Source organism: Urocitellus parryii, chromosome 3 (assembly GCF_045843805.1).
Source record: "Urocitellus parryii isolate mUroPar1 chromosome 3, mUroPar1.hap1, whole genome shotgun sequence".
Classification (NCBI taxonomy): domain Eukaryota; kingdom Metazoa; phylum Chordata; class Mammalia; order Rodentia; family Sciuridae; genus Urocitellus; species Urocitellus parryii.
This window is the reverse complement of record NC_135533.1, coordinates 145225473-145239644: the sequence shown is the minus strand read 5'-3', so window position 1 is coordinate 145239644 and position 14172 is coordinate 145225473. Positions and strand designations below refer to the sequence as shown.

The following is a 14172-nucleotide window of genomic DNA, read 5'->3' as shown; positions in this document are numbered from 1 at the left end:
TTAATAAGCCTTGCATATTTATTTCTGGTCCATTCATCCATTCTTGAGAGCTATGTTCCTGGGGACATGGTGATGAACAAAACAGACAAGCTTCTTGCCTTTATGGAGTTTTAATTCCAATGGGAGAGACTGAAGAAGTAATAAACTGTGTGTGATAAAGGGTATGCAGGAAAAGTACAGATGGTTTAAGTAGCAACTCAATAAAAAAGATCCCTGTGGATTGCAGGAAATATTTTGCTTCTGTGAGACAAATACGGATACCTCTTTTCAGACACAAGTATATCCTCCTACTTAAAAAGCATGTTATGTACAATAAAAAAGTGCATACTTCAAGCAAGTTAAAGTAAGAATCCTCACCTTTTGGTGCTCTCAGAAAAGTTCTAATGATTGTTCAAAATATATCACACCAGGGCTTGGGATATAGTTCAGTTGGTACAGTGCCTGCCTTGCATGCACAAGGCCCTGGTTCAATCCCCAGCAACACACACACACAAACATATTTGTGTATGTATATGTGTGTGTGTATATACATATATATGTATATACACACACACATATATACATACACACACACACACACACACACACCACACCACATCCCCACTCCTAAGATTGTAATTCAGCTGGGAATGAAATGAGGTCTAGACATCTATGTATGAATATAAACACAGGTACATGTATTTGATTTTTACAGAAAATTCTGCTGCCCTGAGCTGTTGTGCTGTTTCAACCTAAAATGAGCACATGCATTCTCCTTTAGAGTACTCAGTCATCTCTTCTTAGACAGCTACACTCTTACTTGATTGAAGTTCTCAGCTTTCAAAATATTTTTGGAATGCTTCTTTTGGGAAGCCTCAGGGATAGCTTATCCTCATGTAAGAAAATCATTCCCATTGTTTTACATATGAGGTATGTCTAAAAATGAAATTATCCCATTTCACCCTGCTATCTAATTCCCCTTACTTTGCTCTGAGTGATTTATGAATGTTTCTGAAAGTCAAATTTACCCCCTCCCAGAGGAAAATGTGCCACAGATGAGGGCAGCGAAAAGAATATGTTGAAAGATAAAAACAGCAATCCAAAATTAAAATTCTGATCCCATTAGCAAAGATTTTTCTCTCAGAGCTTCCAAGATGACTACTTTAAGGAGACCACTCGTTTGGTTACTGCTGGTATATTGTAGTCACATCACTTTACTTTTATACATAATACAATCTCAGATTGGAGCATGTGGAAAAAGGAACAAGGCATGGACTTCTACTCACCAGCTTGAGAAGTTTTTGCTCTGTGTTTCCCTGACACTACTAAACTTACAAAACTGAGAATGATTTAGTCAATATAGAAATTTCATAAAGATAGAATGCAGAAAAAATGCTAATTGCAATACTAAAACTGTGATACTTGGTTTATTGAATTTTTCCAAAATGAAAGACCGAGCAGAAGGCAACAGCAAGAACTCAGTAATCAGTGTTACTGAGAGGCCAGATAAATTAGGCTTGTGTTCTAAAAGAACAGAGAGACTTAAAAATATTCAGCAAACAGCTGCTAGAGAACAGCCCAACCAAGCAACTAAAACAATCCAATCCACGTGGGGGGAGGGGCTGAGGACAGGTGGTGCTGATCAGTCTAATCTGTCCTTTAACAGGAGACAAACTCCCTATTTCTTCGGGAATTATATATTTAAGTGCTAAATTAGCCAGAAAATTCTAAGCAGAATGTTGGAAAGCATAGATATCAGGGTCACCTATGCTCTCCCCTTTTTTCAGGGTTATATAGTATTTTAAAAGTTAATATCAAAATTGTCAAGTTCATCAAAATAAGGAAAGTCCAAGAAACTGTCACAGCTAAGGAGAGCCTAAGGAAACAAAACTAAATATAATATGGGACCCTGGATGGGATCCTGGAATACCTAAGGAGACAAAAACCAAATGTAATGTGGTATCCTATATCAGAAAAAGACATTAGACAAAGGCTAAGGAAATCAGAATACGGTAAGGACTTCAGGGGTATCATGAATTGTGGCAAATGTATCATACTATTGTTAGCAAGAGGAAACTGGATGCAGAGTCCATGGAAACTCTCTGTACTTTCTTTCCAAATTTCCCATAAATCTAAAACCAACTGTTCTAACAAACAGTCTACTTAAAACTCCCCAAACCCAAAAATACCATTAGCATACATAAAATACATCTTTACCAAAATATCTCTGAAAAAAATTAAAAAGGAGTAAGAAAAAAGTGTCACTATGATCACAAGTCCAGGACATGGTTCTTGAAAAATACAAGGAGAAAGAATTGTTCTCTAAGAAGAGCAAGCACTGGGCTGGGGATGTGGCTCAAGCCGTAGCACGCTCGCCTGGCATGCATGCGGCCCGGGTTCGATCCTCAGCACCACATACCAACAAAGATGTTGTGTCCGCCGAGAACTAAAATAAATAAATAAATATTAAAAAAAAAAAAAAAAAAAGAGCAAGCACTGAGTGCAAATCAGTACCCTGAGGTTTGTGCCTCTAGATCTGGTAGTGACTCCCAGATACACATTTTCAACCCTCTTCCCCTTAAAAAACCAAAAAACTACAATAATCATAAGAATTGGCTGAGAGTGGAGGAAGGAAAATATAACTGAAGGAAGAGACTACCTCTGTGGTAAGGGATGATCCACTCTCAGCCATAAGAGAAAAAAATTGGGTACTGTACAACAACAAATATTTTAATCCCTAAAGAATACAAGTATAGAAATACAAGTTAGTTTCTTAGTTCATATTCTGGGGAAAAAATTAAGGACTTGGTTAGATATGTTTTTAAAATCAAAGGGGCTTATAGATGCAGTAGAAACAAAAAGTCTTTAGAACTTAAAGCATATGAAAATCTGATTCCATGAAAGAATATAGTCTTGTTGATTTGAGGATGAGAAAAATGGCCAAAACCTAACAGTTTTTCTAGTTAACTTGAACTTTCATTTTAAGAGAGACGTACAGCTAAACAACTTCTATGTTAACTTTTAAACCATTAAAGATTTTAAACAGTATACCTTTAATTAGAGAAATGTAGGCTCAGGTACTTGATATTTGAAATGAAACAAAATTTTGGGTTTGGCACAGAACTGGAGAGTTACTCTATGAATTCATGAATAAGTAGGAAAAATCTTGAAAATGGATTGTTTGGCGCTGGGGCTGTAGCTCACTGGTAGAGCGCCTGCCTCATACATGTGAGACACTGGGCTCGATTCTCAGCACCACATAGAAATAATTTAAAAATAAATAAATAAATAAATTTTTAGAAAAGGCTTATTTGTCCTGAGGGCTTTTTTTTTTTTTTTTTTTTTTTTGGTACTAGAGATTGAACCCAGAGGCGCTTACCCACTGAACCAAAACCACAGCCATTTTTGTTATTTTATTTTGAAACAGTCTGGAAAAGTTACACAGGGCCTCACCAAGTTCCTGAGGCTGGCTTTGAACTTGTGATCCTCTTTGCCTCAGCCTCCCAAGCCTTCCTGCCACTATATCTGGTAGGAAGGTGCCAATTCTGAAGTAGCAAGGAAACAGATGGCACTAAAATAAAACCCATCTAGGGGCTGGGGTTGTGGCTCCGTCTCCGTGTTAGAGCTCTTACCTAGAATGTGTGAGGCACTGGGTTCAATTCTCAGCACCACATAAAAATAAAGGTCCATTAACAGCTAAAAAATATTTTTTAAAAAATAAAATAAAATAAAACCCATCTAAGAGTAAACTACCATTCTGTGAGTCCACTCATTTTTTGTTGTTTTTGAGATGGGGTTTCAATTGTTGCTGCACAAGCAGCCTGGAACTCATCTTCCTGCTTCAGCCTCCCTAATAGCTAGTAGCATAGGTGTGTGCCCTCATGCCCAGTCTCCACTCAAATATATCTTTCAAACCAACCTGTGAGAAAATGTGTTTGATTCCAATGTATGAATTTTGGGAAAATCATAAATCCTTCTTAAAGAAAGGGCTCTTTCTTTACTCCCAAATGTTTAATTTGATTGAAAACACAGTAACTGTGTTTTCAAAAACTATACCGTAGGGAAAACTCATTTGCAGTTATCAAATGAAACAGTCCAATGTAAATTCGAGAGTAGCAAAACTGATTAACATTAAAAGAATTAACAAGGGCTGGGAGTATGGTTCAGTGTAGAGAGCTTGTGAGTCCCAATCACAGCACCATGTGCACACACATACCAAAAAAAAAAAAAGCAACTAATGGCAATATTTTTAAATGTTAATGTTTTTAAATGTTAATATATTTTAAATGATTTTTAAAACATTCACTAAAAAATTGGAGCTGGGTGCAGTGGTGCACACTTGTAGGTCTGGCTATACAGGAGGCTGAGGAAGAGGAATTGCTCAAGCCCAGGAGTTCAGGGCCAGCATGGGCAACACTGCAAAACCCTGTTTCAAAAAACAAAAAAACTTAGAATACTTTCATAATTTCAACTATATCTAGAAGAACTAACATAAATAAATTTGAAAATTTTTAATTTGGTTATTTTAAAATTGTGGTAAAATATACAATTTACCATTTTACCCATTTTTAAGCATATAATTGTGTTGAGTACATTCATGACATTTTGCACCAATGTCCAGAATCTAAAAAAAAATTTATCACTACTGTTCATATGCTGACTCGCAGAAGAGTAAAGACCTTAAATAATAGTTTGAGAGATTAAAACGTTTTTATTTTTGCCCATCAAACCAATTACAAAATGTCAAAGTAATTTGTTCTTGTACAATAACACTTTTTGTTGGCGTGGAATTTTGAAATCTTTTTCCTTTTGAAGAAACGTATAAAGACTCCACATGGAAAACAGGATGTAATTGTACACTCAGGATTACTATGAAATCTATCACTAATCAAACTGATACGATGTTCCTTTCAAGTCAGCTGTCTCTTCAATCAAGTTATCTCACTGAAGGAATTTCAAATCTCAAGTATAAATCTCAGCAGTAGTACTTCTTTACAGACTCGAGTAACTGAATCTCTTTAGGGGAAAGAAGACACCCTTTTATTTCTAGACCTCTACTTCAAGTGAAATCAAACAATTCAATTCATTAGGTTGCTTTTTGGCAGTCTCCACATAGCTTTCACAAACAACTTTTCAGAGATGAATCTTGAGTTCATAACAGGCAGACCCAGTTAACAGGCCAGCTGAATCACAGGGCACTCACTAGTTTCCTTTTTTCCCCGATTTTACTTTTGATATGCCTCTGGACTAGACACACAAAAATCTTATTATAGAAATGTTTCTGATTCCACCGACTGTTCAACCAGTAGCAGTGATGTACATGAAACCCAACTAGGGTCAATTTCAGACCTTATTCGGGTCTGTACTTTTTTTTTTTTTTTTCCCTCTCTCTGGTAAATAAAGAAAGAACTGGCAGCAATCAGTAACTGAGTAACAATAGCAAATGCAGTCAGAAAAGAAAAAGCTTGTCTCCACTATTATAGATGACAACCCCTCTCCATTTTTTTTTTGCAAATGTAATTTTCAGAAATGCTAATATTTGCCAATGCTAATATTCTGTACTTCATCTAAGGCTCTTTTCTGGTTAAGAATAAGAAAACAAACAAGCATAGCTCTTAAAGACTTTGGTCTAGGAAACTCAAAAACATTACAGATACTTTAAAAGATATTTATTTATAAAAGTTACAAGTAATACAGTTCTCATAGGTTGCACCTGGCATACAACTGCAAGCCTGAGACCTAGACCATGGAAAAGTATGGCTTTTTACAAATAAATATTGAGGCCCAAATTAAATCCACTACCAGCAGTCACATGTTGAACCCCTTGCCTGGTTTCTGCAATGGAACCACATTTCCTAATCCCCAAGTATTTGAAGGCTATATAAAGCTTCTGTATGGGCACTTGTTTCTCATAACTTTGACCTGCCAGGAAGTTAAGACAAGGGCATCTGGAGACCTTAATGCCCAAACTGGAAAGCTTTAGGCTAACACCCCGATTAGAGATTAACTACTTCCCTGAAAACCTGGAGCATATCTTAAATGCTTACCGACTTTCTCATTTCTCTGTGTGCAGACATCGTCTCAGTGCTGTATAAATTAGTCATACTGTAAGCTCTATTTTAGATACTGTGTACTGTACATATACAGAACGGCAGTGAAGCCATGCACGGACCCATTTGCTGTGAGCGGGCTGGGAAAGTCAGGTTGGTTCAATGAATATCCTGAATTAATAATTAGAAACCCTCCATCCTACCTCCTGTACCAGATTATTTTCTTTGAGGTGGCGTAAGCAATGGAAGGGGAGAGAGTGAGTGGCTCCCCAAACTGCCTAGAACTAGGGGTACCTAGGTACCTGGCCTGCTCCTACTTCCCACCCATTCAGAGAGATCCTCACCTCCAGCTTGTCCGTCAGCTCCTTGTGCATCTGCTCATACTGCCGGCTCATGTCCTGGTTCCTCTCGAGCAGTGCCTTGCCCAGACGAGCCGCCAACACCAGATCCTTCTCCTTCTGCCGTATCACCGACAGCAGCTCAGGGTCCTGGGCAAGCGGCGGCTGTGGTCCGGCCCCCTCGGCAGGAGGCCCGGGCTCGGCCTGAGGATGCTCCCCGGGGTCGGAGGGCCGCTCCCCGGTCGCCAGCAGCGCCAGCTCCTCCTCTAAAGCCAGTTCCAGCTCCCCAGGGCCCCCGGGGAAGGAGACGAGGGCGGCGGCGGCGGCGGGGCTCCGGACTGCGTCCCCGGCCGCGGCTGGCAGCTCCATGCAGCAGGCGCTGTCCGGCTCGGCGGGTGCTGAAGCGCGGCCGGCCAAGCCCAGGCAAAAGGCGGACATGGCCCGCGCGCGCGGAGCCCGCAGCGGTGCGGCCCGGCCGGCGCGCGCCAGGCTGCAGGGGGGAGGGGCCCCGCCGCGCCGCCCCGCGCCCCGCGCCGCGGCACGCGCCCCCCGGGTCCCCGCGAGCCCTGGGCGCGGCGCGCGTCGGCCCGCCCCTCCCCCGCGCCGGCGGCACGCGCCCCCGCCCCCGGGCTCAGCTGCTCGCGCGCGCCGGGGGGGGGGGGGGAACGAGAATGGGGGGTAAGAACAGGAAGGCCAAGGAAGGGAAGGCCGAGGGGCCGAAGCGGGAGGGGAGGTTGCGAGAGGAACGCCGCCGCCGCCGCCGCCACCGGGTTCTCAGCCGCCCTGTTGCTGCTGCCGCCGCCGGACAGGCGGCGTCTCACGGGGCGGAATGCGCTCCGCTGTCGCTGCGACGGTCGCTGTCGCTGCTGCTGCCGGCGGCCGTTCTCTGCAGCCGCGCTCCATGTCCCTCGACTCGGCGGCAGCCCCAGCAGCAGCGGCGACGGCGGCGGCTGCTGCTGCAGGGGCCGAGGCGGCGGCTCCACATCGCGCGCCGCGCAGCCCTGGGAGCTCCTTCCTGCCTTCTCGGCTCCTCTAGCTCACCGGGCCGCCAGCACCCCGCCCCGGGCTTCCGGCCGCGCCCCTCTCCCCGCCCCTCGCCGGCGCCTGACGCGCGCGGGCACCTGTTCGCCGCGCCCGCGCGGGATTCGCCGGCTCGCGGGTCTCCTCAGCAGCGCCCAGGTGGCGCCGGCCGCCGTAACCCCTGCGCTGCACCCGCGGCCGGCTGCGCGCGCCGCCTGTGAGGGTGAGGGCGCACCACCCCTAACGGTCCCAGCTGCCCTCGGGCACGGCCACGCCCCCGGTCGCGGCCCCACTTTGCGGCGCGGCCCCGCCTTCAGCCTGGCTCCGACCGCGGGCGCGGCCCCACCCCGTACGCTCACCTGGGGTGTGGCCTCGCCCTGGTCCCGCACTCACTTTGGCCGAGCGCGGCCCCGCCCCCGGCCTCGTTCCCACCCCGGCGCGCCCCCTCCCAGTCCTCGCTCCCACGGGTGGCCTGGAGCGCGTCTCCAGGTTCCACTCTAGTCGCTTAGGTGGTCTGTGGGTCAGCGAGACTGGGGACATTCCTCCAAGACAGGTGGCGAAACCCCGAGAGATTCGCAGTCCCGGAATCTAGGTCTGAGCCCCCACCAGAGCTAAGCAGTCAGGAGAGGGAGCCCTAGAGAGCAGTAGGAGGAGGGATGACTTCGGAAACCCGGCATCTTAATGATGATGACTCAGGAATATGAAGGACCAGATGCTTCGGAGAGAAAGGGTTCATGTGGAGACATAACGGAAAAAACTGCTCACAGATGGGAATACGAAACAAAAATCCCCCTAATAATAGCTGCCCCCCCTTTTTTGTCACTTCGTGTGTGCCAGTGTCCGTACTCAGTGCTTTTTATGCATTTATGCTTTAGGTAATCCTTACAAGGACTTTATCTAAAGTACCGTCGCTTTCCCCAATTTACAGTGGGGGAAACTGAGGCCTAAAATTCGAATCCAGGACCGCTGATTCTAGGGTTCACAGAGATCACTATCCTTTACTTTCTTCACATATGACCGGTCTTCAAGAAGATAGTGGTAATTTATGACCAAGATGGACTGGCTCAATATAGAAGCAAAGCTTTTTGCAAGGATCTAAAGGATTGAAGAGTCCACTGGCTGACTTCCAGCCTGCTCTTGCTTTTACCTCATTGGTGATGCTCTGTGTCGCCTGTTTTCAGAAACAATTCCATCTGAAGCCAGTATTGGTCCTTATTGTTTCTTTTTCCTCTTGGATGACAACACGTTTTTTTAGTCACATCATACGTAGATTTTTGTTGTTGTTGTTCCAGTGAGGTGGAAATTTCAGAATACCAAGAAGCTGAAGTGGGTCAAATGGTTTCGGTGGTTCTTATTTCTTATTAAATGCAGAACCCAAACAATATTTGGGTATCACAATCTATCCTCTGATGGAAAATTAAGAATCCAAAAGGTCCTGAGCCTCAGGGCTGGCTTTGGAAAGGAGATAGACTGAACAGAGGGGTTGCCACATCTCTTAGGGCTAAATGTGTGCACAGGCCCTTGCTGTTGAAACATTGGAATGTTCTCACTTTTTTATTATGGTCTCCTCTGAGCAGAAATTGTGGGCCCTGGGGAGATCCAGTTGCTACTTCCTTTTGTCTTGTTTGAATGACACAAGGACACATTTCTGTCTATCTTAATAAGAAGACAAATGTATGGAGAAGAAACATGGTTTCTTATCAGTAGGGGTTTCAGTTTTGTTTATTTGTTGATGTTTTTTCCCTTCATGCAGACAGGCAGCCTGCCTTTCCAAAAGAGACCTTGGCTTGACTCCCTTTAACTCAGTGGTCCTGATCTATTAGACATGGTATGAAAATGAACTATTAGCATGCTAACTCTAGCTCCTAAATGTTTTCCCTAACAATCTTCTACTGCCTACACTGAATAGGAAACAAGCATTTCTTACTGTAATTTTGGCCCTAAGCACTATATTCCTGAGAATGGCCAAAGGAGAATCAGTTTGTTTGGACAACTATTTAGAATAATGGTTCTTAAACTTTTTGGCCCTAGAATCACTTTACATTCCCCCAAATTATTGACAACATCAAAAATTTTTACTTTACATAGCTGTAGATATTGATATTTGATTTTTTTTTTAAACCGGGAATTGAACCCAAGGTAGCTTAAACACTAGCTTAAACATTCTCAACCTGTTTTTTATGTTTTATTTTCAGACAGGCCTCCTTAAGGACCTCGCTAAGTTGTTGAAGTTGGTCTGGAACTTGCAGTCCTCCTGCCTCAGCCTCCTAAGTTACTGGAATTGTAGGTGTGCATCACTATGTGCAGCTAAAATATTAATATTTAAAAAATTAAAATAGTAGGCATGGTGGCTTATGCCTATAATTCCAGGGACTTGGGATGCTGAAGTAGGAGGATTGCAAGTTCAAAGTCACCCTCAGCAATTTAGCAAGGCCCTAAGTAACTTAGCAATACTCTGTCTCAAAAAAAAAAAAAAAAAGGCAGACTGGGGTTATGGCTCAGTGGATAAGTGCCCCTGGATTCCATCCCTGGTACCAACATAAATAAATAAAAAGTTAAAATACAGTGCTGGGAATGTAGCTCAGTTGTAAAGTGCTTGCCTAGCAAGTACAAGGCCCTGGGTTCAATCCCCAATATCACACACCAAAGTTAAAATATGGAAGAATTTAAAATATTGATTTATAATAAGCCTATGACATGTATGAAGATATTTTTTGAATGATAATGGTATATTCCCAAATTTTAAACAAATGAATGAGAAGGTTTGTATTATTTTATTTTTGCAAATAGAGGATGTTCGTAAGTGATACTAGCTTTCTCTTTTCTTTCCATGAGCATGTGGGCATAAAGAACAAACAACGTGTCTACCAGTGCACTTTGGTACTTATTATAGTTAGGATCTTAAGTGTCCCCCCAGAGATCCATGTGGTAAGGTCTTGGTCCCTAGCTATTGGGAGGTTGTGGAACTTTTAAGCAGTGGTGCCTAAAGGGAGATCTGTAGACCACTGAGAGTGTGACTTTGAAGGGGATTTTGAGACCCTTGCCCCTTCCCCTTTCCTCTTTTTCTTCCACTGAGGTGAGCAGTTTTGCTTCTCCATACGTTCCTGCCATACTGTGCTGCCTGCCCGTAGTAATGGAACCAACTGATGATGTATGGAAAACTTTAAAACTGGGAAATAAACTGTTTTTCCTTATAAGCTGATTATTTCAAACATTTGTTACAATTACAGAAGTTTGACTGTCTTAATTTATATTAGAGTATCAGTAATGTTACCCACTAGTGTTTTTGGATCATCAGCACAAATGACAACAGTTAAAAAATAATATTTGACAATTGGCGTTATTATGAAATTAACTTTATGATTATTAAATTAAATTAAAATTACTGTCATTACAATTATTATGAAAATAGTTTAAGCGGCCATCCCCACCCTTGAAAAGGCTATTAGAGACCTTATTAGAGGGGGTCAGCGTGCCATATTTTGAGGACGGCTGATTCAAGGCCATTCAAGACCATTGGCCAGCTTTGAGGTAACAGAATAAGCAGGTACCTGCCTACATGGAAATTAGTACAAGATTTGAAACTTATCAAAACAAAGATATGACAACTCTCTGGCTTCTAAGAAGCTTATTATTTTGTTTATTCTGCTTCATGCTAAAACAAAGTATTATGTTCCAACTTCTTTATATAACATTATCTTATTTAATCCTCACAACAACCCTATAATGCTAGTGTATAACATCAATATGTACTATAGACTCCTACATGAGAACTGTTACAACACCAAGGGCCAAAACATAGATTTTTTTTTCTCTTCTTAGAAATCCTGATATTTACAAATGTGACAACATGCTTCCAATTTTCCTAAGTTGTTTATTTTTTATTAACATCTTGGTCTGTAAAAAGCTGGAAAGTGTAAAAGACAAAACATTTTCCAGAAAACTTTGTTTTTGAAAAGTCAAGTGTTGAAGAAATATGAGGAGCTGGCAAAATGTGTGATAAAAACAATTCTACGCTTGATATGTTCATTCAACAGTGGGGTATGTGCATGCGTGCATACACATGCGCACACATGAGTGCCTTCAGTTGTATATTTTATTTATTAACTAGTCATAGAAATATGGAAGTCTCAAAAAATTCTGAAATGTTATCCGAAGCTTCTCCATGTGTTTAGATATGAGTTGACTCAATATTTTGCAAAATGTGGTATATACACACCCCTGTGGTTCTCTAGTTCATTTTTAGAGAAAAAACATTAACTTCAGTGCCTGATGCTCATCAGCATCGGTTTTTATCAGAGGTCCTGCCTGCCTGGTGTGGATGATGCTTTCTTTGCTACCCAGAAGGTAAGTCTAAGCCTCATCTTGCCCTTACCTGATACACCATGAGTCCCTGACTTCTTTTCCACCAGCTTCTATTCCTTTCCACCATCACCCTGCCCAACTTTTCTCTTCAAGGTAAAAACTCTGTTACAGTTTGGATAAATGGCTTCTCAAGACCCACACATGAAAGGCTTGGTGGTCCTATAGGGAGTTGGTGGAACCTCTAAGAGGTAGGGCTTTGGGGAGGAAGTTGGGTCATCCAGAGTGTTTGTCTGAAGGGGACTTGGAGACCCCAGCCCTTTGCTCTCTGTTTTTCACCTCCTGGCCACCATGAGGTGAGCAGTCTTCTCCTTGTATTCCTATCATGATATACTACCTTGCCACAGGCCCCAAAGCAATGGGGACAATGAACCATGGATTTATACCTCCAAAATAAACCTTTCCTCCCTTTAGTTGATTATCTCAGGTGTTTTGTCACCTTAAGAGTACAAACTCTTTCTGGACTGGAACCCTAGTTCTCTCACTTAGGAGTTGGTTGTGCCTCAGTTTCTTCATCTATAAAATGATTGCAGTGAGAGTACTTATCTAATAAGGTGGTTCTTAAGACAAAAATATTTCATATACCTAAGTACTTAAAATGGACCCTGGCACATAGTAGGTATAATACAGGTGTTTAGTAAATACATAAATGCATAAAATAACTGAGCACAAATCTCTCCTTCTGATGTCATGATCTTTGCTAATGTTTATGTTCATCTGCTTTTCCCTTATCTACGAGTTTCCTTTCAAAATAAGTTTATTAGATTAAAAAATGAGTCAATATAAATAAAAATACAGGTGGTATCAGGTAAAAAAGGGTTATTATGGTGGTCTGCAAATAACTAAAGTTAGGGTACAATGGAGTATTGAGAGTGAAAAATCTGGGGTTTCTGGGTTAGATTTGCCATTAAGTGATTGTGTAGTTTGGAGCACAGCAGTTAATGTGCTTGGGCTTTGATTTCCTCATCTGTATTGTAATAGGTTGAGATGGATCATCATCCCTTCATTCTGTAAGCCAGTGGTTCTTAACTCGGGGGTGACTTGTATGTGCATGCATACACACACATACACACACACACACACACACACACACACACACACATATTTACTTACTTCCTGGGAACATTAGGCAATATGTGAAGACATATTGTTGGTTGTCACAACTGGATGGAAGGAAGTGCTACTGCCATTAACTTTTTATTTATTTATTTATTTTGGTACCAGAGATCAAATCCAGAGGTGCTTAACCACTGAGCCACATCCCCAGCTCATTTTTTATATTTTATTTAGAAAAGGGTCTCACTAAGTTGCTTAGGAGCTCGCTAAGTTGCTGAGGCTGACTCTAAACTCTCGATCCTCCTTCCTTAGCCTCCCCAGCTGCTGGGATTACAGACGTGCACCACTGCACCTGGATTGGCATTAACTTGGTAGAGGCCAGGGATGCTGTTAAACACCATACAATTCATGGCTCAGCCTCTCACAACCAGAATTTTGGGCCCCAAATGTCAGTAGTATCAAGGTCAAGCAACTGATTAAAACAGGCTTCTCTGGTGCACACCTGTAATTGCAGCAGCTCAGGAGGCTGAGGCAGGAGGATTGCAAGTTCAAGGACAGCCTCAACAACTTAGTGAAACCATGTGTCAAAATAGAAAGATCTGGGGGTATAGATTAGTGGTAAAGTGCCCTTAGGTTCAATCCTCAGTACCAAAAAATAAAAGTAAATAAATAAATAAAAAACAAAGAAACAGGCTTCCACAACTTGACCATAGGGTTTGTTGCCTGAACAAGATATAAATGGGCTTGACTGTCACCCAAAGACCTAAGGGATTGGTCTCCAGGGAGAGACCAATTGAGAGGTAGTGGAACCTTTAAGAGGTGGAGCCTAGCAAGAGGTCTTTAGGTGATTGGAAGTGTGCCCTTGGAGGTGATTGTGGCACCTCAGTCTCCTCCTCATTTTCTTTTGCTTCCTGGCCATGAACTGAACACTTTTACTCCACCCTGCACTCCCATCATGATGTGCCCAAAGCAAGGGAACTATTTGATCATGGACTAGAACCTTCAAAACTGTGAGGAAAAAATAACCCTTTTCTCTTTATAACTTAATTATCTCAGGTATTTCATTATAGTGACAGAAATCGGACTCACCCAGGGCTCTATATGAGAGAGGCCACAATGTCAACAAAAGAGTGCTTTTGGCTGTTTTCAAAGGTTTTCTTTGGGGAAAACCCAACTCTTAATAGAACCACTCCACTTTGGTAAATAAGCAAACAAAAAACCCTTTTGACTGAGCATGATGTCATGAACCTATAGTGTCAGCTACTCTGGAGGCTGAGGTTGGAGGATCCCTTGAGTCCAGGGACCTGAGGCCAGCCTGGGCACATACTGGGGGGGGAAGCCCCACCCTGCTTTGGGCTGAAATGCTT

The 14172-nt window shown here is 42.6% G+C and overlaps 1 protein-coding gene across 2 annotated transcripts in view; it reads right to left on the bottom strand.

The window, feature by feature from the left end:
- The window catches only part of Bicdl1 (BICD family like cargo adaptor 1), a 92682-nt gene extending 85877 nt beyond the window's left edge, over positions 1-6805 (bottom strand). For both annotated transcript variants that reach the window (XM_077795572.1, XM_026403443.2), the window contains exon 1: positions 6374-6805. In XM_077795572.1, coding sequence (XP_077651698.1) covers positions 6374-6805 — 432 coding nt within the window. The remainder of the gene's footprint in view (positions 1-6373) is intronic.
- Between the last annotated feature and the right edge of the window lie 7367 nt (positions 6806-14172).